This window comes from Anguilla rostrata, chromosome 6 (genome assembly GCF_018555375.3).
Source record: "Anguilla rostrata isolate EN2019 chromosome 6, ASM1855537v3, whole genome shotgun sequence".
In the NCBI taxonomy this organism is placed as follows: domain Eukaryota; kingdom Metazoa; phylum Chordata; class Actinopteri; order Anguilliformes; family Anguillidae; genus Anguilla; species Anguilla rostrata.
Window position 1 is genome coordinate 56,233,309 of NC_057938.1, and position 24,455 is coordinate 56,257,763.

General features: G+C 51.8%; 1 protein-coding gene across 3 annotated transcripts in view; it reads left to right on the forward strand.

Moving 5' to 3' along the window:
* Nucleotides 1–24,455, forward strand: part of LOC135257721 (1-phosphatidylinositol 4,5-bisphosphate phosphodiesterase beta-1-like) — a 118,245-nt gene that overhangs the window by 21,766 nt on the left and 72,024 nt on the right. For all 3 annotated transcript variants that reach the window (XR_010330712.1, XM_064340773.1, XM_064340774.1), the window contains exon 3: nt 16,219–16,287. Coding sequence is in view for 2 of the 3 variants with exons in the window: in XM_064340773.1 (XP_064196843.1) it covers nt 16,219–16,287 (69 nt within the window). In the remaining variant the exon portion in view is untranslated. The remainder of the gene's footprint in view (nt 1–16,218; nt 16,288–24,455) is intronic.

Genomic DNA, 24,455 nt, shown 5'->3' on the forward strand with positions numbered 1-24,455 from the left:
TTACCGCTGGACCTGGAGTCCTGTTCCATAGTCCCTGCAAGCCAACGTGCTTTGCTGGTGGATTGTAACAGTTTCGTGTCACAAAGTACTACATGCTTGTGTACCCACCCCCCCCAAATATTATCCCTGTGTCCTCCCAGTTTGGTAATTCCCAGTTTATGTGCATTCCGGCTCGTTGTGGCTTCCTGCTGTAAGACGAGCACATGACCTCCAGCAAGGCATTGTGGGCCGCCGCTGCCGGTTCTCAGTCTTTCAGTCCGTTAAGCGGAGGGCAGAACAGGAACATGGCGACGGAAGCTGCTCGATTAGCCTGGCTGCTCGGTTAGCCTGGCTGCTCGGTCAGCCTGGCTGCTCGGTTAGCCTGGCTGCTTGGTCAGTCTGGCTGCTCGATTAGCCTGGCTGCTCGGTTAGCCTGGCTGCTTGGTCAGTCTGGCTGCTCGATTAGCCCGGCTGCTCGATTAGCCCGGCTGCTCGGTCAGTCTGGCTGCTCGATTAGCCCGGCTGCTCGGTTAGCCCGGCTGCTCGGTTAGCCCGGATGCTCTGTTAGCCTGGCTGCTCGGTTAGCCCGGCTGCTCGGTTAGCCTGGCTGCTCGGTCAGCCCGGCTGCTCGGTCAGCCTGGCTGCTCGGTTAGCCTGGCTGTGCGGTTAGCCCGGCTGCTCGGTTAGCCTGGTTGCTCGGTTAGCCCGGCTGCTCGGTCAGCCCGGCTGCTCGGTTAGCCTGGCTGTGCCGCGGACACAACCGCCATCATACGGCTGGTTCTGCTAATTTAGCGCGTCTCGCTACAGACACGACAGCACCGCTGTGTTTTCCTGTCCAAATTTGGCACGCGCTCACACGTCTGGCTCCGCTAATTGGCAGATTGGGTTGCAGTCGCTACCGCTCTCGTGCGATCGTCTTGGCTAATTAGCGCATTTAGTTATCGTCGCGGTCGCACTCGTGTGATTGGCTTCAGCAATTAGCGCTGGGTTACAGACAGGCGGTGCGCGCGGCGCTGGCGGTAACTGTGCCTGCGTGTGATTGGCCGGCTTCGCCGTTTCTCCGTACAAGACCGGCGCCCCTCAGACTGTTGCTGAAGAGCGCTTCAGTACTGTGGGGGAGAGGGGGGGGGGGGTGTCTGAGAGAGCGTGCAGAGGACGCCCGAAGGAGCTGCCAGGTTGCTAAGTAACGGGGTGTTGACAGTACGGGGGGGGGGAGTTTGGGCAGAGACGCGCTCGGTGCGATTTGTGGCTGAGGTTTATTTCACCGCGCCGCGGTCCTTCCCTCCGGTTTGTCCCCGGGGCGCCGCGTTTGCATACCGCCGATCCTAAATCCGCCCGTAACCGTGTGACCACAGAACCGGCTCTACCGGCCTGACGGGAACCCGATATATAACGGCAGCCCTGATCCCTCCCGCTGAACACGAACATGCAGCGCAATGACAGAGTGAACAAAAAAAAAGCCTGTTAGTTCCTCAAAGCTACTGTGCTGGGTGCGGCTGGGAATTGAAGGGTTACCGTTAGGGTTAGGGTTCGGGTTAGGGTTTGTGTGTGCAGCGGCGACAGGATCTGTGAGGGCTCAGCTACGCGATGGTGTACTCTTTCACAGTTGCACACTCTTTCACAGGTGTGTAATCTTTCACAGATGTGTAGTCTTTCACAGGTGTGTATAATTCACAGGTGTGTGCTCATTCCCTGTAGTGGGTGTACTGACCTCTGTAACCTCTGTGCCTGCACGCCAAGCGCTGGTATGTAGTCAATTATCAACTTCCTTGTTTATTTAGTATGGCCAATAGCTCTTACGTCCCCTCAGTGTAAAAGTAAATAAAGTGATCCATCAGTATTTACTCTCCAGGACAAAGCTGTGCATAGAGATTGTTTATGTGTGTGTGTGTGTGTGTGTGTACACTGTGTGTGGGGTGTGCGCGCGTGTGCGTGTGTGTATGCGGATGCACACGTGCGTGTGTGTTAGATTACTGTGGTTGTGCTTCTGGTTTGGGGTGTGGCTGTTTTTCTTCCCCTCCTCTAGCGTGTTGTGATCTGAGTCTGCTGCTCATTGCAGTGATTAGCTGGAACTCTGATTCAGGGGAACTTGCACAGGCTGCATTCTTTCCTGACGTTTGTACACCTGGAGGTTCATACTGAAGCAGTGCAGGTGAAGCACCTGACTTACTGCAGCAGCAGCACACACACACACACACTCTCTCACACACACACACACACACACACACTCTCTCACACACACTGTCTCACACACACACTCACACACACGCACACACACACACACACACACACGGTCTGTTCAGCTGAACGCAGACGCTGCTCAGATGGAAACTGAAGGAGAAAGTTTGTTGATTTTGAACTTTCTTCTCTCGCCTTCCTGACGTTTTATTTGGATTTTCCTTCCTGCGGGAAACATCTGCAAAGAAATCTAAGCATTCCCTGTCATGGCACGTCTGTACAGCCCTGTGCTGCTCTGAGTGTTAGACCTGCACACTGTCACAATCAACACTCTGAGTGTTAGACCTGCACACTGTCACAATCAACACTCTGAGTGTTAGACCTGCACACTGTCACAATCAACACTCTGAGTGTTAGACCTGCACACTGTCACAATCAACACTCTGAGTGTTAGACCTGCACACTGTCACAATCAACACTGAGTGTTAGACCTGCACACTGTCACAATCAACACTGAGTGTTAGACCTGCACACTGTCACAATCAACACTCTGAGTGTTAGACCTGCACACTGTCACAATCAACACTCTGATTGTTAGACCTGCACACTGTCACAATCAACACTTTGAGTGTTAGACCTGCACACTGTCACAATCAACACTGAGTGTTAGACCTGCACACTGTCACAATCAACACTCTGAGTGTTAGACCTGCACACTGTCACAGTCAACACTCTGAGTGTTAGACCTGCACACTGTCACAATCAACACTCTGAGTGTTAGACCTGCACACTGTCACAATCAACACTCAGAGTGTTGAGTCTGCGTACTCTGAGTGTAAACACTTGGCAGTGTGTGTGTATCACTGCAGCCACCACTGTCAGTTGAGGAGAAAGCATACACCTGACAGGTTCTCCTCCACGCAATCTCTTTGATCCTCCAAAGTCGGAGGAGCAGACTTCATGTGTAGCTTATGCAGGTAGAAGCTTACCAGCAGGGGGCGCTGGTTCATGAACAGGTGCGGATGTCCCATCTAGCAGAGCCCCGCCCACCCTGGGTTTTGCTGCGGCCAGTCATGCGCTGACCCGCGGGGCTGTCGGGCACAGTCAGCACTGGCGCGGTCCGTATCCCGTACCCGCCCGTCGTGCCCACCCGCACACGGGCGCCCTCCTATGCCCTCACGCTCCCTGCTGGACTGGAACGCAGCCTCCGCATCAACATTCTGCACAGCTCGCCGGGTTTGAACCCGCACACCCCGCACGTCAGCATCATTATGTTCCCAGATCATCCTCTGCTGTCTTAATATTTCACCCGTAACCACGGAGTGCCCGGCATACTGATGTCCCCCTGGCTCAGTGCCCACGCAGCCTGGAGCTCCCCGTGTGGCTCCCTGTGTGCGGCTCCCTGTGTGCGGCTCCCTGTGTGTGGCTCCTGTGTGTGGCTCCCTGTGTGTGGCTCCCTGTGTGTGGCTCCCTGTGTGCGGCTCCCTGTGTGCGGCTCATCTGAGTCAGCAGGTGCACTGTGTCCTTTCTGGAACCGAGCCACTCTCCTGTGTATCTATCTGTGACCAGCACAAAGTCTCACTTCTGTTTTGTGTTTTTTAGTTTTTTTTTTGGAAGGTCAGTTAAGTTCCCGAAAAGATTTCGAAGGTATTTGAGGATTACTGTGAAATGTCTTCAGAGTGGATTTGGAATGTTTTTTAAATGACAGTAAAATTGCTTTAAAACGGTTTCATGAAACCTTTAAAACGCCGTGCGATCGGAGTGCCTGTCTCCGCACATTTATCACACAGCTGAAGTTGAAAATGAATGCCCCCCCCCCCCCCCACAGCCAGCCAGCCTTCAGCGCGACCCCCCACACCCACACACCACACAACACACCACACAACACACACACACCACACACACACACACACACACATCACCACCACACACACACACACTCACACACACACACACACTCACACACACACACACACCTCACACACACACACACACATCACTCACACACACACACACACACACACACACACATACACACACACACACCACCACACACACACACCACACACACACACACACACACTCACCACACACACACACACACACACACACACACTCATCACCACACACACTACACACACACATCACACACACCACACACCACACACACACACACACAGACACACACACACAACACACACACACACACACACACACACACACTCACTCACACACACACACACACACTCACACACTCACTCACACACACACACACACACACACACACACACACACACACACACACACACACACACAGCAGCCAGAATGCTGACCCGCGGAGTGAAGAGGAGAAATGCGTTTCACAATCCGCCGAACTTTCAGCTGCGTTACCAAACGCAATCCGCCGAACTTTCAGCTGCGTTACCAATCGCAATCCGCCGAACTTTCAGCTGCGTTACCAAACGCAATCCGCCAAACTTTCAGCTGCATTACCTAACACAATCCGCCGAACTTTCAGCTGCGTTACCAAACGCAATCCGCCGAACTTTCAGCTGCGTTACCAAACGCAAGCCGTCGAACTTTCAGCTGCGTTACCAAACGCAGTCCGCCAAACTTTCAGCTGCGTTACCAAACGCAAGCCGTCGAACTTTCAGCTGCGTTACCAAACACAATCCGCCAAACTTTCAGCTGTGTTACCAAACGCAATCTGCCGAACTTTCAGCTGCGTTACCAAACGCAAGCCGCCAAACTTTCAGCTGCGTTACCAAACGCAAGCCGCCAAACTTTCAGCTGTGTTACCAAACGCAAGCCGTCGCTCTCCCGTCCAGAGAGATCTGAGCGTTGGCTCTTATCACGCCAGTGACAGACTGCTCTTTTTAATGACTGTGGAGAAGCCTTCTGAATCCCAGCCAAAGCCTGCATCGCAGTTCCTGAGAGAGTCGGTTTCTAGTTTTAATTAAATGAATTTTTTAATGAAATGAAGAATTGATTTTTGGAATATTCATAGGTTCAACATTAACACTTCATGTCAGAAATATTGAGTTACCTTATTTAAGTTAAGGTTTATCGCCTATCGATTCCATAACATGCTAGTAAAGGAAATAGCCAGCCAGCTAGCTCGCAGAGTTGGTGGCCCTTTAAATTAGTTAAGGGAAATGTTTTTGAGAATAAATGGAAGAAAAATTTAACCGCTTGCTCAAGTGATTTATAGTGCATCGATATTGTGCTGCATTTCACACAGAAGGGGGACGGTGGTCCCCGTGGCCCTGCCCAGGATGAGCGGGTAGAGATAATGGATTGATGGATGGAGGGTCGGTGGTCTATTATATTTTCTCCACTGCCTCATTTTCCCAGAGTGCAATGTGTTTTCTGTATTATAGCAGACAGGAGAGAAACATGCCTTCTGGAAGAATTATGAGAAGAAATATAGCCAAAAAATCTCTTCTTCCATTTTAGCGTGAATAATTCTTATATGTTGTGTTCTATTCACCTTACAATAGGGATGTGTTTCCTCCCCTCTGCTCCTGTGGTTATTTATGCGCTCATTTCTTATTAATATCATCCGGACTTTGGCAAAGACGTGTTGCACATTACAGAGCGAGGACAGCAGCGTGCAGCGCAGGCCAGGAGGGAGACGTTAATGTGCGGTGTTAATGCCCGCGGTGTTCCAGCGCTGCATTTATAAACCTGGCCTCGATGGAGGGGAGGAGCTGCAGCGTCGGCACGGAAACCCGACATCCGCGCCTCTGAGCGTGAGGCTCCACTTCCTGCCGCCGACTCCCTGGCCAGCGTTACCCAGACTCCCCGGCGGTTATTAATGCTCCTGGCCTGAGCGTGTGAGCGAACGCAGACCCTTCTCTCTCTCTCTCTCTCTGCCACGTGTCGCACGCTGGCCTGCAGCACTCCTGGCTGCAGAAACAAAGAGATGTTTTGAGTTTGAACTTCCGCTCGTAGGGAAGCTGAAGGAAGCGGTGATATCAGACCTGGTACGATTCATACACCTGGTACACAGAACTGGCCTGAATTCTGATCTGCATTCTTACACCTGGTACACAGAACTGGCCTGAATTCTGATCTGCATTCTTACACCTGGTACACAGAACTGGCCTGAATTCTGATCTGCATTCTTACACCTGGTACACAGAACTGGCCTGAATTCTGATCTGCATTCTTACACCTGGTACACAGAACTGGCCTGAATTCTGATCTGCATTCTTACGCCTGGTACACAGAACTGGCCTGAATTCTGATCTGCATTCTTACACCTGGTACACAGAACTGGCCTGAATTCTGATCTGCATTCTTACACCTGGTACACAGAACTGGCCTGAATTCTGATCTGCATTCTTACACCTGGTACACAGAACTGGCCTGAATTCTGATCTGCATTCTTACACCTGGTACACAGAACTGGCCTGAATTCTGATCTGCATTCTTACACCTGGTACACGGAGAACTGGGTTAAATTCTTTAAAAATAAATGCAGGATGGATCCATTCTTGCTCATGAAGCAGGAAGCTGGTGTTTTATGCGTGTCCTTTGCACCCGAACATGATCGCAGGCCCAGGTCTACATCTCTGCCCACATTTTCTCCGACCGAAATGCAGACCCAGCTCATCTTTGAATGAGGAACTTAACACGGCCAGGACAACCATGAGCACCAAACCCTAACCCTAACCCTGACCCTAACGCATGCTGCGGGGTACTTAACGTCATAAACCCGAGTGACAGGACGCTTTTATTAATACTTTGCGATAGTTATTTTTTATACATATTCAGATACCACTCTTTTAAGTATTACGCTCTGTTGATGCGCTGGAAAAATTAAAGCAATACTGAATAAATATTTTAAGAGGTGTGTTTACATATAAAGGCTCATGAAGTCAGTTGCTGTCGGATAGAAGTAAACACACCATTCTCTTTACATATTTATGATCTTTCTCCTGTTTATGCTGCAAAACTGAGCGTTTACACAAAGGCATCTCTGGAAATCCTTTGTGCGTGGCGTTAGGGTCACTCAACAGCTAGAGCAGGCCTCCCCAACCCTGTTCCCAGAGATCTACCGTCCTGCAGGTTTTCACTCCAACCCTAACAAAGCACACCTTATTCAACAGCTAGAGATCTCATTGAGATGCTGTTTAGCAGAGTCAGGTGTGCCAAATTAGAGTTGAAATGAAAACCTACAGGACCATAGATCTCCAGGAGCAGGGTTGGATAGCTGTGGCCAAGAGGAGTATAAGAGCTCTGTGTCACAGAGCAGTCTTCTGATTGGCTGATGCGAGTCAGTTATTGACAGCACATGATAACTCTTCCCATTAAACTGTCTGTGAACCCTCACTCTGCCAAGCTCTCCTTAAAATGTGTCTGACGTGCCTGGTGGAGGTTTAAGAAACCTGGTAGTTTTACATCTACCACAGTGGGTCTGTTCAGCATTCCTGGGAGTTAAAGAGAGAGAAAGTAAAACGCACGCTCTTAAACTTTAGTTCCCCCCCCCCCGTCCTCCGTCTGCTCTCTACTTTCTCACTTAAGAGTGCAGGAATGGGGGCTGCTTGGCTGTTTCATCTCGCGTAGTTTTGCAAAGCGAAAGGCAGGACTCGGATTGTAGCAGCAGCGCTGTGCTCAGATTGTAGCAGCAGCGCTGTGCTCAGATTGTAGCAGCAGCGCTGTGCTCAGATTGTAGCAGCAGCGCTGTGCTCAGATTGTAGCAGCAGCGCTGTGCTGTGTGCTGTGTGCTGTGGGCTGTGGGCTGTGTGCTGTGGGCTGTGTGCTGTGGGCTGTGTGCTGTGTGCTGTGTGCTGTGGGCTGTGGGCTGTGGGCTGTGTGCTGTGGGCTGTGTGCTGTGGGCTGTGGGCTGTGTGCTGTGTGCTGTGGGCTGTGTGCTGTGGGCTGTGGGCTGTGTGCTGTGTGCTGTGGGCTGTGTGCTGTGGGCTGTGTGCTGTGGGCTGTGGGTGTGGGCTGTGTGCTGTGGGCTGTGTGCTGTGGGCTGTGGGCTGTGTGCTGTGTGCTGTGGGCTGTGTGCTGTGGGCTGTGTGCTGTGGGCTGTGTGCTGTGGGCTGTGTGCTGTGTGCTGTGGTCTGTGGTCTGTGGTCTGTGGGCTGTGGTCTGTGGGCTGTGGGCTGTGGGCTGTGTGCTGTGGGCTGTGGGCTGTGGGCTGTGGGCTGTGTGCTGTGGGCTGTGGTCTGTGTGCTGTGTGCTGTGGGCTGTGGTCTGTGGGCTGTGGGCTGTGGGCTGTGTGCTGTGGGCTGTGGTCTGTGGGCTGTGGGCTGTGGGCTGTGGGCTGTGTGCTGTGGTCTGTGGTCTGTGGGCTGTGTGCTGTGGTCTGTGGGCTGTGGGCTGTGGGCTGTGGGCTGTGGGCTGTGGGCGAGCTCAAAGCTCCCCGTCTGTGGCATTTCAAAACGCCGGCGCTCCTTTGAGGATTCGACGAGGTTTCTCATCAAACGGAGCCCTGCGCCCGGAGATCAGAGGGAGGCCCCCGGCCCCACGGGACGGGGACACCATCGCCTGCATCCCTCTTTAGGGGGGTTAGGAGAGATTCCGTTATTTTAAACACATTTATAAATCCTGCTTTACTTCTGTCACTTTAAAAGCCTCTGCTAGATTATTAAGCAGCGTGATGTTTTCCACAGGTTGACAGGAAAGCAGGATTTCATGGTAAATTTACCCTTCATGGTATTAATTTATTTCTTCTTTCAAATGGATAGGCTTATGTCATTTGCATAAATTAGCTATTTGCAGTCATTACACTCAACCCCAACACTTAACCTTTACACTCAACCCTTCCTGCCAACCATTAGACCCATCCCCTGTACTTAGTCATTACATTCATCCCCTGCACTTAACTATTTACACTCAACCCCATACACTTAACCTTTACACTCAACCCCTTACACTTAACTGCTGAAATGTGAACTGTGCGCTGTGTTAGGGTGTACAGTACGCACACTCAGCTGTGTAAATCTCTCTGGATGGTGTCTCAGCTTTAGGGCAGGTTAATGTAACGAAGGCGGCTTGTCTGCTGCATTCTGAAGCGCTTTCCCTGAGCTGTGCTGAGGGGCTGTGCTGCGGGGCTGTGCTGAGGGGCTGTGCTGAGGCTGAGGGGGCTGTGGCTGAGGGCTGTGCTGAGGCTTGCTGAGGGCTGCTGCTGCGAGTGGGCTGTGCTGAGGGGCTGTGCAGCTGGGGGCTGCGCTGAGGGGCTGGCTGTGGCTGCGCGGGGCTGTGCTGAGGGGCTGTGCTGAGGCTGCGCTGAGGCTGCGGGGCTGGTGAGGCTGAGCGCGCTGCTGCTGGCTGGAGGGGCTGTGCTGAGGGTGCTGTGCTGAGGTGGCTGAGGGCTGTGCTGAGGGGCTGCGCTGAGGGGCATGTGGCTGTGCGAGGGCTGGCGCTGCTGAGGGCTGTGCTGAGGGCCTGTGCTGAGGTGCTGTGCTGCGGGGCTGTGCTGAGGGGCTGTGCTGAGGGGCTGTGCTGAGGGGCTGTGCTGAGGGGCTGTGCTGAGGGGCTGTGCTGAGGGGCTGTGCTGAGGGGCTGTGCTGAGGGGCTGTGCTGAGGGGCTGTGCTGAGGGGCTGTGCTGAGGGGCTGTGCTGAGGGGCTGCGCTGAGGGGCTGCGCTGAGGGGCTGTGCTGAGGGGCTGTGCTGAGGGCTGCGCTGAGGGCTGGCTGAGGGCTGGCTGAGGGCTGCGCTGCGGGGCTGGCTGAGGGGCTGTGCTGAGGGCTGTGCTGCTGAGGGGCTGTGCTGAGGGGCTGCGCTGCGGGGCTGCGCTGAGGGGCTGTGCTGAGGGCTGCGTGCTGAGGGGCTGTGCTGAGGGGCTGCGCTGCGGGGCTGTGCTGAGGGGCTGCGCTGAGGGGCTGTGCTGCGGGGCTGTGCTGAGGGGCTGTCGCTGAGGCGTTTAGCCGCTGTTGTGACATGTTGGGCTGCAGTTGTCCCAAGCCATCGCCGACAGGATTAGCCTCCTGCCAACTAATGACAGAGCCCTTTGTATGGAACTACATCAATGCGAACCAGTGCTTCTGTGTGTGTGTGTGTGTGTGTGTGTGAGAGAGTGTGTGTGTGTGTGTGTGTGTGTGTATGGGTGTGTGTATGCGTGTGTATGGGTTATGTGTGTATGTGTGTATGCGTGTGTGTGTGTATGTGTGTGTGTGTATACCCCCACCCCCCCTCCTCACTCTCAGTTTTTCTAGAGAGGGTAATAAAAGTTCCTTTTAACCCCCCCCCCCCCCCCCCCCGCCCGCCCTGCGGGGGATTCCCAGAGCACACGCAGTAAACCTGTCTGCCTCGCGAAATGAGAAGTGCCTCTCCACTGTCCTGCCATGGAAGGGGGGCTTGATCTGAGTGCTGAATCTGCTCCACTCTTCCTCTGACAGGAAAGAGGGGATGAGAGGAGAGATGGAGGCTCACCTGCTGTTGCTCCGCCCCCCTCCTCACGGGACACAGTGCTCTTTGTGCCCCCCGTCCCGTCGCAGTGCATTTCATATGCAGCCATATTTACGGGCAAATGTTGATTGAATCCAGGCTACTGTTTGCTATTATTTTGCATGCCCAATGAAGCAGTATAACTGAGCTGTATTACGCGTTAAGGTCTCATTTCATGTGTATTACATCACAGGTGAAGAAGCAGAGGGGCAGTGAGCTGTTCTCTGCTTCGTTGGTAGCTGCTGGGTCACATGACTGCAGCCTGTGGCTCGTACTGAGCGTGGACCTGAGTGACTCAGTTCAGCTCGCTGCCATTTAAGGGCCTCTGGTCAGCCCACAGAGGGCCTGCAGTGAACCGGCTGTGGCTTGGTCTGTCAGGAGCGCTGGGTCTGGCTGTGTCCTCCCTCTGTGCTGCCAGACTGAGAGGAGAGAACGGGGCGTCCGCGTCGCTGGAGGTCTGTCCAGCTGCTCCGCCCGCTAGCCCGCTAGCCCGCGGCGCCGCGCACCCGCGCGCAGACCGGCGGGATTACCGCCGTGTGCTCAGCCACAGCGTCACACGTTCGGTTTATTTGGAGGAGGGCGGGGGCGGGGGGCGAGATGGGGGGGGGGGCAGGAGGGACCGGTGTATTCTTAGCTAATGGAGGACAACAGCACAAACAGTTCAGCCCAGCCCAGCCCAGTCCAGTCCAGTCCAGTCCAGTCCAGTCCAGTCTACTCTACTCTAGTCTAGTCCAGCCAGGCCCAGCCCAGCCTAGCCCAGCCCAGCCCAGGGATGTCTTGCTGACCGGAGGCCATGCTGCAGAGCGGAAACAGAGCAGATAAAAGCAGCTGCAGCTGCGTATCATCATCTGTGTGATTTGCGGGGAGGTGGTTGGGCCTGGGAGGCCCTGGGGATGGGCTGTGAGAGGAGCAGTGTGCTGGGGGCGCTGCAGAGCGCTGGGGCTGTCTGCGCTGAGAGGGTGACCTGGGGCACAGAGACACTGGAGTACTCTAACGCTCCAAACATGAAATACTTCAGAAATCACGCCATGCATTTTTCTCATCCATGCCACGCTTGTCCTAAAGTAAACCATCTGTGTGTAAAGAATGACTCTGAGAAATGTGTTCTCATTTACACGTCCAGGTTGAAAATAGCAAAATGTCCGCGATCTATTTAAGGGGCAGTAATGTTGATGAAATGTCGGGGGATGGGGGGGCGGGCGAGGGGGGGGGGGCAGATTTGCCGGAGAACTCTGAGAAGGGCGACAGACGGGACGGAGATTTGGGGAAGGTCAGATGTGTCGAGACGCGAAGCGAATTCGTCCTCCAGTGAGCGATGAAATGTTATTAACATATTCATGGAGGCAGGCGCTGGCTGAATCCCCTGCGTGAGCTCCTTCATTTCACAGCGTTGTCCTGGGACCCTAATCCTCCTCTCTGGGGGGTTTGGGCCCGGCCCCTCAGCCTCTGGAGCCCCTGAGCGGTGCGGGTGCGGTGAGGGAGCAGTGCGGGTGCGGTAAGGGAGCGCTGAGGGTGCGGTGAGGGTGTGCTGAGGGTGTGCGGCGGCGTCGGGCTGCACAGGGGCGGGGGAAAGCCGCTGTGAGCAGGAGCGGCGGGACGGCGGTGCAGTCTGAGCGCGCGGTGCGGAGGCCGCCCCGTGTGCGCCGTGCTGATTGGCCTTTATCGCCCGATCCCACGGCCACGCCGTCGTCACGGCCACACCGTCGTCACGGCCACACCGTCGTCACGGCCACACCGTCGTCACGGCCACGCCGCCTCTGTTTGTCTGGGTCTGGCCCCGCGGGCAGCGCCTCCGCCGTCGTCACGGCGATTGTGAGCGGAGCGGACGGGAATAATGAAGGCCTCGCAGAGCAGAGTGGACGAGGGCACGGTGTCGGACGCAGAGGACGGGCGGAGGCATGTCCTTCTCGAACCCATCACGTGCTCTCCTGCTGCTTTCAGTGCTCAGCGGCCTCAGTCAAGCACAGTCTGCCACGTTTCCTGCAGTTAGCACAGTCTGCCACGTTTCCTGCAGTTAGCACAGTTTGGCACATTTGATGCACTAAGCACAGTTTGGCACTTTTGATGCACTAAGCACAGTTTGGCACATTTGATGCAGTAAAGGTGGTTTAAGAGCTGGAATGGTCGCAGTCTTTCCTGTAGCTGTGGAGGGCGGTAAGGGTTTGTTTAAGCACGTGTGTAGTGAAGCAGTCTTTCCTGTGCAGTTCCACTGATCTCAGTGGTGTGTATGCACTTTAAAGGCATTTCAAAGGCTTTTATAGTACAGTAGGGCTAAATAAAGTTAACCTTTGAACCCCAGGGTGCCACCAACAAAGCACCACTGTGAGGCGGCTGCTGGTTCTGACACATCTGTGAACGCAGGCCTTTCATAACCCTGAAACATGTCCATCTGTTCTCTGCTGGGGCAGAGTACGACCCCGTGTTCACCATAAATGTCATAAACGGGCAGCTGGAGATGCTCAGATCCTGTTTCCTGGTTCCGTGTCCTGGGTCTCCCTTCTGCAGTTCTCTGAGAACGGCCTGCATCGCACAAGAGTTATTCTGGATTGTGTTACACTTCGCGCCAATACAAATGGCTGCTTGTGTTAAATACCAATAGACAGAAAAAAGCACCAGGCACTTTATTTCTGTGTGAATGAGCGATAATGAAATCACGGGCATTTAGCAGATGCTCGTATCCAGTGCGACTTACACAACTTTGCTTTTTTTAAAAGCATAGAATCCATTTAGATCAGCACCTTTCTCAATGGTACAACTTTTCCTACCTGGGAAGGCTGCTGTATGCCTGTCTGTCTGACAGGCTGCTGTATGCCTGTCTGTCTGTCTGGCTGCTGTAGGTCTGTATGTCTGTCAGGCTGCTGTAGGTCTGTCTGTCTGACAGGCTGCTGTAAGTCTGTCTGTCTGACTGGCAGCTGTAAGTCTGTCTGTCTGACAGGCAGCTGTAGGTCTGTCTGTCTGTCTGACAGGCTGGTGTAGGTGTGTCTGTCTTGCAGGCGGGGGTGTAGGTGTGTCTGTCTTGCAGGCGGGGGTGTAGGTGTGTCTGTCTTGCAGGCGGGGGTGTAGGTGTGTCTGTCTTGCAGGCGGGGGTGTAGGTGTGTCTGTCTTGCAGGCGGGGGTGTAGATCTGTCTGTCTTGCAGGCGGGGTGTAGATCTGTCTGTCTTGCAGGCGGGGGTGTAGGTCTGTCTGTCTGACGGCTGGTGTAGGTGTGTCTGTCTTGCAGGCGGGGGTGTAGGTGTGTCTGTCTTGCAGGCGGGGGTGTAGGTGTGTCTGTCTTGCAGGCGGGGGTGTAGGTGTGTCTGTCTTGCAGGCGGGGTGTAGGGGTGTCTGTCTTGCAGGGGGGTGTAGGTAGTCTGTCTTGCAGGCGGGGTGTAGGTGTGTCTGTCTTGCAGGCGGGGGTGTAGGTGTGTCTGTCTTGCAGGCGGGGGTGTAGGTGTGTCTGTCTTGCAGGCGGGGGTGTAGGTGTGTCTGTCTTGCAGGCGGGGGTGTAGGTGTGTCTGTCTTGCAGGCGGGGGTGTAGGTGTGCCTGTCTTGCAGGCGGGGGTGTAGGTGTGTCTGTCTTGCAGGCGGGGGTGTAGGTGTGTCTGTCTTGCAGGCGGGGGTGTAGGATGCGCTTGGCGCTCAGCTCCCGGTACGAGCGCATTACCGCATCCCCAGCGCCCAGCTCTGCTCTCGCTTCTATCAATTATGGATCCTAGCGGCTCTCACGGCTGGGCCTGCCCACTCTCAGGCTCAGAGGGGCCGCGGAGAGAGCCGCCCAGCTACCGCGCTCCTTAAATCATTATAAGCTTGGCCCACATCTCACTGCGCTCTGCGATGCGCAGCTCTCATTACCATGCTTTCAGACCCCCCCCCGTCCACCCCCCCCCCCCCATCCATTATCCCACCGCAGCTCATCCCAGCCAAAATGATTTCTTACAGTCACAGGAAACTGTTTTTATGCTTGGTGCATACAGAGTGATTGGTAGCATCCCCTGTTGGTAATACTTTGTTGATGGAAGAACATCATGCACAGTGAAATGTCCATGTTGATTCAGCTTTAACAGTGTTAATTCAACTCTTAACAGATAACGTTAGTGGGACCAAATATTATCTGTTGAACCCTAACACTACAAGAGTTTAATCAGCGCTGGACATTTTACTGTGTGGGTGATACACTAACATTTAAAAAATGTTCCAAATACTCCAAGCGTTTAAATTCCAGATTTGTAGAATTTTTTCGTTTGTAAACTGGAATAATAGAATGGAATAGTGTTGTCATGGCACACCTGAAAAAGCTCTGTCTGACTGAAATATGGCGCTCAAAAGGCGCTCCAGGAAGCTGGGCGCACGCACGCGTTGCGAGTGTTTACGCGAAGCCTCCCGGAATGTGCTTGGAGCCCTAAGTGTTATCATGGGCAACTAGCGCGGAGGAAAGCCATCCTTCCCCCGCGTTCCGCGGGGAATCTACTGCTGGAGGTGCCGGGAGGAAACCATAACTTTGGAGATTTTCCAAGGACACCTGACTAATGTATTTTGTTTTAAGTTGTCGCGTAAATTTAAAGGTGAGTGTTTGAAGGCGAGGTGACCGGTTGTTGAGCGTGGAGACACTGCACAGCGTTCCACGCGGAGCAGACGTGCTCTGCGGAGTTTACACGCCGCGCTAAAAATAGCCGTAATAAATACAGTGCTTTCAGCGCGAGCCCTGCGCCCGAGCGCTGTAGCCCTACACGCGCATATTACGTTACTGTATCGGGCGCGAGACTCGCGCTGGAGAAACCGTCATTTACAACAGCCCCTGGATTCCGTCAAAACCGCAAAGCCGTCTGAGGAGACAGCTCTATTCAATCACGTAAAAACAGGATTAATGCCGTGATGCTGCAGCGAGCGCTGCTCTCGTTACGTTCGCTCCTTTGTCTGAAGGGCAAAAGCCACTTGGTTGTTGCGAGGGGACCTGATTAGTCAGGGGAGGTCTCGGCCTGATTGAACGGCTCGCTGGTTTTAGCCGATTCCAGGGATAAACGATTGTTCGGGGTGTAATATTGTCTCGAGAAGCTTCTCTTATTTCATTTCTTATTTTGATTTATTTTTTTATTGGTGGTTCTGTAGATCACAGACACGGCGTTGATCCTCCCTGTGACAGAAACTTGTTTTACTCCCTTTCCTATAGAGCACTCTGTAGTACATTACTTTATATTACACTGCCTCTGGAATCTTACAATATGTGAGATTAGTATGAGCAGCAGTGGCTGACTTGGTTAACTCGTTCCCATTCCCACACAGACTACATCTATTACAAGTCTGAAAACAGAAACATAAAATCATAAAAATATAACTCAAACCCATGAAATACCATAACCTATGATAAATTAGTACAAAACTGGGGAGTGCTATAGGATGGCCACTGGAAGGGAGCCAAGATGCAATCTGCAGATGTGGGTCTTCAGTTTGTGTCGTAGTTGTATATTGTGTTGAGTTTATAAGCTGTATCACTGGTGCATTATAAGGATGAGAACCTTACACGTCTGATATTTCTTATGAAGAGCACGCTTTTAATGCCAGCCATTCTCTGAGGAGTGAATGAAGTTGCTCACATCCATATCAGCTGAGCTTGCATCAATATTCATAATCTCTCTGTCTGAGCTTGCATTAATATTAATAATCTCTCTGTTTATTATAGGAGACTGATCTTCTGGACATCGCCCACATCAAGGACACCAGAAATGGGAAAAACACGAAAACTCCTAAGGTGCAGTACAGCGTGTTTGTGTTTATAATCTGTAAAGGTGCAGTAGTGTGTGTTTGTATTCATAATCTGCAAAGGTTCAGCAAAGTGTGTTTGTGTTCATAATCTGTACATTTTGCAGAGGAAACAGGAAAAAAATATCATCAATCTAATTACTATTACTAAATCTGAGAAAATACATTTCTCTAAATGATCTCAGTTAATCTTGTTAAAATATGTCATTGGTCCATGGCCAACCTTAATTATGGCTATATTTATAATGTGGTACAGCAGTCAGTCTCATCTGATTAATTAGCTTCTTAATTAAGTTTGTTACTGATTCATTGCCTTATACATTAATTGACTTTGTTGCATATTATGAATGGTCCCACGAATGCCTAAAATAAGTGTTGGAATCGTGAGCGAGAAGGGTGCTGAATTTTAAGTATTGTTGAATTGGCAGTAACAGTATAACAGCCACACCGTCTGGCCTAACTGCCTGCTGAATAAATGCAAAGAGAACTCAGAGCCCGTGTCAAGAGAATAATTTCGGTTTTGCTTTTGTTAAAAGTGCAACATCAGTCGCCTTCCTTCTGTGTGGTTCTCCGTGCGTGACTGTGACGGGGTGGGGGGTGGGGGTGGGGGGTTGTGACTGTGCTCTTCTGTCTGTCTGCGATCATCCGTGATTTTCAGCGAGGGCTGTTCTTCCCTCAGATGACACGAGCGGGAATTGTTGAGTGAGAAGCGAGCAAACACAAAAAGCTAAATATCTGTGTAAATTTGCTCGGTGCTCTTTGCTTTGATCGAGCAGAAGTGCGCTCCTGCGTATCAGGCTCTCTGTGTGTGTTTTCTGGTGCCACTTTGGTGTGTGCATTTGTTGTCAGTCTGGTCTGTATGTGTTTTTGGGGTGTTTGTGTGCGCTGTGTGTGTGTTTTTGGTGTGATTGTGCGCGCTGTGTGTGTGTGTTCTTGGGGTGTTTGTGCGCGCTGTGTGTGTGTGTGTTTTTGTGCGTCGAGCTCTTGCCGGTCAGCGACAAATTTGAAGGAACATTTGGTCTCTTTCCGATTACAGATAGTGTTCTGCCAGACCTGCTCGCCTCCGTCTGCCATTACAGAGAGACCTGTTCGCCTACAGCCTCCATTACACGCTTATAAAGGGCCAATCATCAGATCAGCCTTATCGCTGCTGGAGGACTCTGTGCTGATGCTTTTTAGAAATTATCAGTGTGTGTCTGTGAGGGCAGAGCAACCAGAGCAGCTTCAGCTCAATGATTTAACTTCAATTTGCCGCCACCTGTTTCTACGCCATGGATGAGCCCTCAGGTGGAAACTCTTCTGATGTATGTCTGAGATTCTCTCCTAAAGTTGCAGTAGGGTGTGTTAGAAGCTCTCTGAAGCTGTAGTAGGGTGTAATGGAAGCTCTGAAGCTGTAGTAGGGTGTAATGGAAGCTCTCTGAAGCTGCAGTAGTGTGTAATGGAAGTTCTGAAGCTGTAGTAGTGTGTAATGGAAGCTCTGAAGCTGCAGCAGGGTGTGTTATACGCTCTCTGAAGCTGCAGCAGGGTGTGTTATACGCTCTGAAGCTGCAGCAGGGTGTGTTATACGCTCTCTGAAGCTGCAGCAGGGTGTGTTATACGCTCTCTGAAGCTGCAGCAGGGTGTGTTATACGCTCTCTGAAGCTGCAGCAGGGTGTGTTATACGCTCTCTGAAGCTGCAGCAGGGTGTGTTGTATGCTCTCTGAAGCTGCAGCAGGGTGTGTTATACGCTCTCTGAAGCTGCAGCAGGGTGTGTTATACGCTCTCTGAAGTGCAGCAGGGTTGTTATCACGCTCTCGAGCTGCTCCCAGGGTGTGGAAGATGAGACCCGCGAACCCTGCAGCAGGGTGTGGTTGCTCTCTGAGGCCAGTGTGTTACTCGCCCTGAGGCTGCCGCAGGGGTGTTATAGCTCCCCGGCCTGAGCAGGGTGTGAAACGTCCTCTGGAAGGCTGCCGGCAGGGGTGTTATACGCTCTCTAGCTGCAGCAGCGTGGTTTAGGCCATCTAAGCTCCCCGGCAGCCCCAGGCTGCTCTTTCGCAGCGTCAGCAGGCGGGCTGCTCTGCGCAGGGCTGTGGGAGGGTCGTGTGTGAGGCATGAGACCCGGCGGATCAGCCCGGGCGGTATGCAGCGCGTGGGCTGCTCTCTGAGGGCCCGCGTGTATGACAGGTCCGCCCCGGTGGGCGTGTCCCGCGGGGGCCCGGGCGTGATTGATGGGCTCCCCGGCCTGTGAGCAGCGAGCGGGAAACAGAGTGCCTCTGTGAGCGCCTCCCGGCCGGCCGGGTTAATTAGCGTTTGCCCTTAGCAGCCCGTAAATTACAGCGATTGCAGTTTCCTAAGAGAAACCATTACACGCTCCCCCGGCACCCCCACCCTCTCCTTCCTCAAAATAATCTGACCTTCGACCCCACGACCCCCTCTTCGGCTCTCTCCAATCATCCTCCTCTGCCACTCAGAGCAAGATAAACAGCTACGCCCCCCCCTCACTCTCTCTCACTCTCACGCTCTTACTCTCCCTCTCCTTCTTTCCCTTTCTCTCTCTCTCTTTCTCCTCTTTCTCCTCTTTCTCTCTCACTCCCTCTCCCTTTTCCCTTTCTCTCCCTCTCGCTCTCTCCTCCCTCTCTCTCGTGGGGCGGTTCACAGAACACAAAGGCTGGGCTCTCTGTGGCCATGGCAGCCGGAATCACAGCCGGGGGGGGAGGGGGGTTATTCACTCAGAGACGGAGCTTCGCTTACACGCGTTTAGAAGTGCTTTTGGCTCATTGGCTCCTGGTGTTTCACAACTTTGTGCCCTCAGTCTAGCTGTCCCGTTCCCTCTATTACCCACTTTACCACTTTAAAAAAACGACAACAGACCGTCCGACTGCACAGCCCACTGGCTCTCCTAATGGTCACTCATAGACTGTTAAAGCACCGGGCCCACTGGCCCTCCTAATGGTCACTCATAGACTGTTAAAGCACCAGACCGGGCGGCTGGATCTCTGCAGAACACCGCCATCGCAAGAGAGCTGCTGGGAATGTTAATGCTGTTCTGAGCTGGAGATCTGGGCGGCTGTTTTTAACTCTCAGTGCAGTACCCCTCAGAGTTAGCGTTTACCTCATCCATACCCACCTGAACCCCAGAGTTAGCGTTTACCTCATCCATACCCACCTGAACCCCAGAGTTAGTGTTTACCTCATCCATACCCACCTGAACCCCAGAGTTAGCGTTTACCTCATCCATACCCACCTGAACCCCAGAGTTAGTGTTTACCTCATCCATACCCACCTGAACCCCAGAGTTAGTGTATACCTCATCCATATCCACCTGAACCCCAGAGTTAGCGTATACCTCATCCATATCCACCTGAACCCCATTTAAACTAAATTTCTGTGTCCGTGTTAGCATACCTGTGTGACCTGGGCTTCCAGAGGTTCTCGCAGTAATAACACATTAATTACACTGCTGACTGCATGATAAGCATGTAATGCATGTTGTTATAAATGAAGCTTCGGTGAGTGCAGCCTGATTGTGTCAGACCTCAGCCTGTAGCAGCACACAAGTTCTTTACACTCCTCTGGAAAGGTTCCAGGAGCCAGACAAGCTGTTTTTTTTACATGTGAAATCTCAAGGCTTTGCTTAGATCTCATGGGAAATCAATATTTTATGTGATTTGTTGTGGAAGCGTTCGAGGTTATAAAACTGAACGGGGTTTTCCCAGCTCACGAGGACAGTGTGCAGACTGGGTCAGTAGGCCCCTACCCTGGGGAGCCAGTAGGCCCCTACGCTGGGTAACCAGTAGGCCCCTACTCTGGGGAGCCAGTAGGCCCCTACGCTGGGTTACCAGTAGGCCCCTACGCTGGGTAACCAGTAGGCCCCTACGCTGGGGAGCCAGTAGGCCCCTACGCTGGGGAGCCAGTAGGCCCCTACTCTGGGGAACCAGTAGGCCCCTACGCTGGGGAGCCAGCAGGCCCTACGCTGGGTCTTCCTCAGCATAGCCTGGGTCAGTAGGCCCCTACGCTGCCCGCATGCCGATACGCTCCCCTTCTCCTCATTAGCAGGCTGCTGATGTCATTTAGTTTCTCTCCTCCATGAAAGCTCCTCTTTGTGTTTCTGAGTGTCTGGGTTTGTGAAGCGCTTTTGTGAGCGAGCAGAAGAGAAGAGGCTGTTTGCAGCCCTGGCGAAGGGACAAGAGCCAGCCCTGTCTACACAGCACTTTCACACGGCTGCAAGTTAATTAAATCATAAAAGGCCTAATTAAAATGAAAAACAAATTTGGAGCTGGAGGAACAGAATTCCTCAAAATATGCCTAATCTTCTGCTCATCAGTCAGATCTAGAAGGTTTGGGGGCAGGGGGGCTGTCAGCCTGCCTGCCTGTCTACCTGTCTGTCTGTCAGTCTGTTTGCCCGTCTGTCATTCTGTCTGCCTGTCAGTCAGCCTGTTTGCTTGCCTGTCTGTCTGTATGTCTGTTTGTCTGTCTGTCAGTCAGCCTGTCTGCCTACCTGTCTGTCTGTCTGTCTGTCTGCCAGCCTGCCTGCCTGCCTGTCTGTCCATCTGTCTGCCTGTCTGTTTGTCTGCCAGCCAGTCTTTCTGCCAGACCGTTGACAGGATCGATTAAAAATCTGTAGATGGATTTGAGTGCTTGGTCTTTGGGTTATTGGCTTCAGAGAGAGAGAGAGAGAAATCAGTTAACTTTAAGGCTGCTGCTTATTGTATTTGAATTACTAACAATCAGGCAAACTGTCAATCTCATTTGACAGTTTGAGTGCCTTCATTTCGAACGGGAGATTAACATGACAGCCTTTTAAAGTAGTGGAGGCAGGTTCAGTATCAAATGCCAAACAGTAGCTTGTTTTCTAGGCATGTGTGACTGCTAAAGGTGTCTCTCCCTTTTAGCGACTGTTATTACATTAATGGTTTTCACGAAAAATGGATGTAATGGATGAAGCTTGACTGATGTCCTGAATGCAGGATGTGGTGTAGAGGGTAAGGCTGTGTAGTTATCAGTGTTAACACAGCCAATCATGAAAGACACTATTGTGTATGTGTGTATACATGTGTGCATATATATATATATATATATATATATGTGTATGTGTATATATACATATATATATGTATGTGTGTGTGTGTGTGTGTGTGTGTGTGTGTATATATATATATATATATATATAGCATGTATACGTTGCATATATGTATTGCATATATATATATATGTTCACGTAGAATGTCACTGAGTTGTCATTGACTTTGGTTTTCTTGAAGCAATATTAAATGCATAATCACGATGACGCACGCAGTACATTCTTTCATTCTAAGAATTTTAATCCATTCGCTCCTTCCACACTCAAATGCAATTAATCGCAGCATCCTGTTAAATATCAGCCGCGCAGAACCTTGTGCCGAGAATGCGGAATGAAGGGAAGAAAGCAAAAACAATTCCCGATTTGGGTTCCAATTAAAAAGTCCGTTATGAACGGCACACTTAGATGGGTTTGATTAGTCCTGTTAGACGCCGCTTTGCTCAGGGAACACGCATTTAAAACTTCACCGGATTGATTAGCATAGTGACGGGGTTGTGGAACAAGTGTAATGACAGTAGACCTGGCAGCATGTAACCTGTCCTTTTGTCCTCAGACGAAGGGAAGCTGTCTCATTATGCAAAGAACACAGACAACGTCCTTTTAGCAGATTGACGCTCATTTAACAGGTTTATGAAACAGGAGGGACCGAGTACAATGATAAAGAACACTCTAGGAGTCAGTAAGAATGGAGCTGGGTGAAGTAACGCACACGTTTACACGCGTGCGCGCGGACGCTCGGAATCGCGCGGTATCGTGGGTGTCCCGTGGCGTAGCCTGTAGAGCACTGTGCACATGCTCATACGAGCCGCAACGTCGTTGTGCGACGATACCCCGTCATGCCAGCCACCTGAAACCCCCTCCCATCCCTGGACTGTGACTCCTAACGTTGTGCTGTAGTTTTAATGTACTGTGACTCCTAACGCTGTGCTGTAGTTTTAATGTACTGACGGCTAATGTTGCGGTCTGTGCAGTTACAGCTGTAATAACTTACCCTCCTGCTCTCTGTGCAGTTATGATCTAATAAAACATCCTGTCAGCATTTATTTACATATATATCACCCTGTATTATTAATATACTTCTTGCAGCGATTTCAGTTCTGTAGTGCATGCATGTCTGTATGTACAGTGAGCTCCATAATGTTTTGGACAGACACTTTTTTCTTGATTTGGACAGCGAAAATATACTCAACATTTACTTTCATTTGCATAACATTAATGTGTCGCAAATATTATTGAGCTCACTGTATGTATGTATGTATGCACAGTGGCGTGATATGGGTGTTTGATAACTATCATTATCAATCACTCATTATAAATCATTATCAATTTCATTAATTAGCTATTTCAAAATGTGTTTTGTGCTTATGCAGGATCCGTTTGTCTAATATTCCATTTTGTCTAAAGATCTGAAGCCGTTCAGTGTGGCGTATGTGCACTAATGCAGGTAATGAGGAAGGGCACTGTGTGTGTGTGTGTGTGTGTGTGTGTGTGTGTGTGTATCACACATGTGACATTTCCCCTCCAGCTGATCTCTTCTGCTACTAAAAATGTCAAATCACTCTCAACAACAGATATAAATGTGTTTATGATTTATAGATTTTTTCATAAATTATTCATCAAACAGCGGCATCCCTGTCACATGTGTATAGGATCCCCGTGTAGTAATCACACCAGCGCATTACATACTGCCATCCTTTATGAAGGCCCGTGTGTATATTTCTCTGTGTCAGTAGTGCAGTGGTTGGCAGCACTAGGCAGTACCCACAGTCCAAAGTAGTCCAAAGTGCATACTGTTCTCCTGGACTGGGGCAATTCCCTAAAGGGTGTATTATAAATAATATTATTGTTGTTATCATTCATTTGAGAAGGAATTTGTTTACAAGAGTTCATACAGTTTTTGAAAGTATACATTTCTCTTAATGAACCGTATGCCCATTTATGGGCGTGTTTATATTCAGAGGCTGCAGATCTCTTTCTGAACCGCTTGGCTGCTAGCATTGTAACCTCATGCGGTCACTCGAAACATTTTTTGATAGTTTATTTATAAATTTTCTTAGTTTTTTATCTGGAATTAACTGGTAATTCCAGATAAAAACAGCAGCAGAAAACCTGCGGTGTGACCCCTCTGAGGGACACAGCGGCGGCTCCTGCCCAGCTGACCAAACTCCCGCTGTTTCCCTGCGTTCGCCGCGCTCGCTCCTGCGCTGGGCGGGAATCTCGCCGCTACCGCCACGCCGCGCCACGCCGCACCGCGCCCGATGGCCGGGCCGCAGGAGGACCGCGGCGCCCATTTGTCATTATTTACCCATCACACCCCAGATAGCCTCGCGCGTCCGTTAGCGCGCTGTCTGCAGGATGTGACATATTCCACCGCTGCTCGCCCAATCAGGGAGAGAGAATAGAGGGAGGGAGAGAAAGAGGAGAGAGAGAAGAGAGAGGAGGAGGGAGGAGAGAGAGAGAGAGGAGGAGGGAGGGAGGAGAGAGAGAGAGAGGGAGGGAGGGATGGGAGAGAGAGAGAGAGAGAGAGAGAGGGAGGAGGAGAGAGAGGGAGAGGGAGGGACAGAGAGAGAAGGGGGAGAGAGGAGAAGAGGAGAGAGAGAGAGAGAGGGAGAGAGGGAGGGAGAGAGGGAGAAGAGGAGAGAGGAGGGAGGAGGAGAGGAGAGAGGAGAGGGAGGGAGAGAGAGAGAGGAGGGAGAGAGAGAGGGAGGGAGGGAGAGGGAGAGGAGAGAGGGAGGGAGGGAGAGGGGAGAGAGAGAGGGAGGGAGGGAGAGGGGGAGAGGGAGAGGGAGAGAGCCTGATGCTGGAGCCTGGAAACAGCTGAGCTCCCAGACAGTGTGCTCTTGCACAAAGGCCCGGGTGATGAAGAGCTGGAATTAACGGGGGGGCCGGTGGGGGCGGGGGGGTGGGGGGGGTCACCACCTTCTGTCTTCTTTTCCAGGAGTGATGAAGGGCTGAAAGCCTTTTTTACGCCTCTCTTTCCTCACTCTGTTTTCTCATTCCTCTTCCATCCATCCTTCAGTGTCTCACGGCCATTTTAGACACCGTTTTCACCCCCAGAAACCGGCCAGTGTGGAAAGCACGCCGGACCTCTCTCTCAA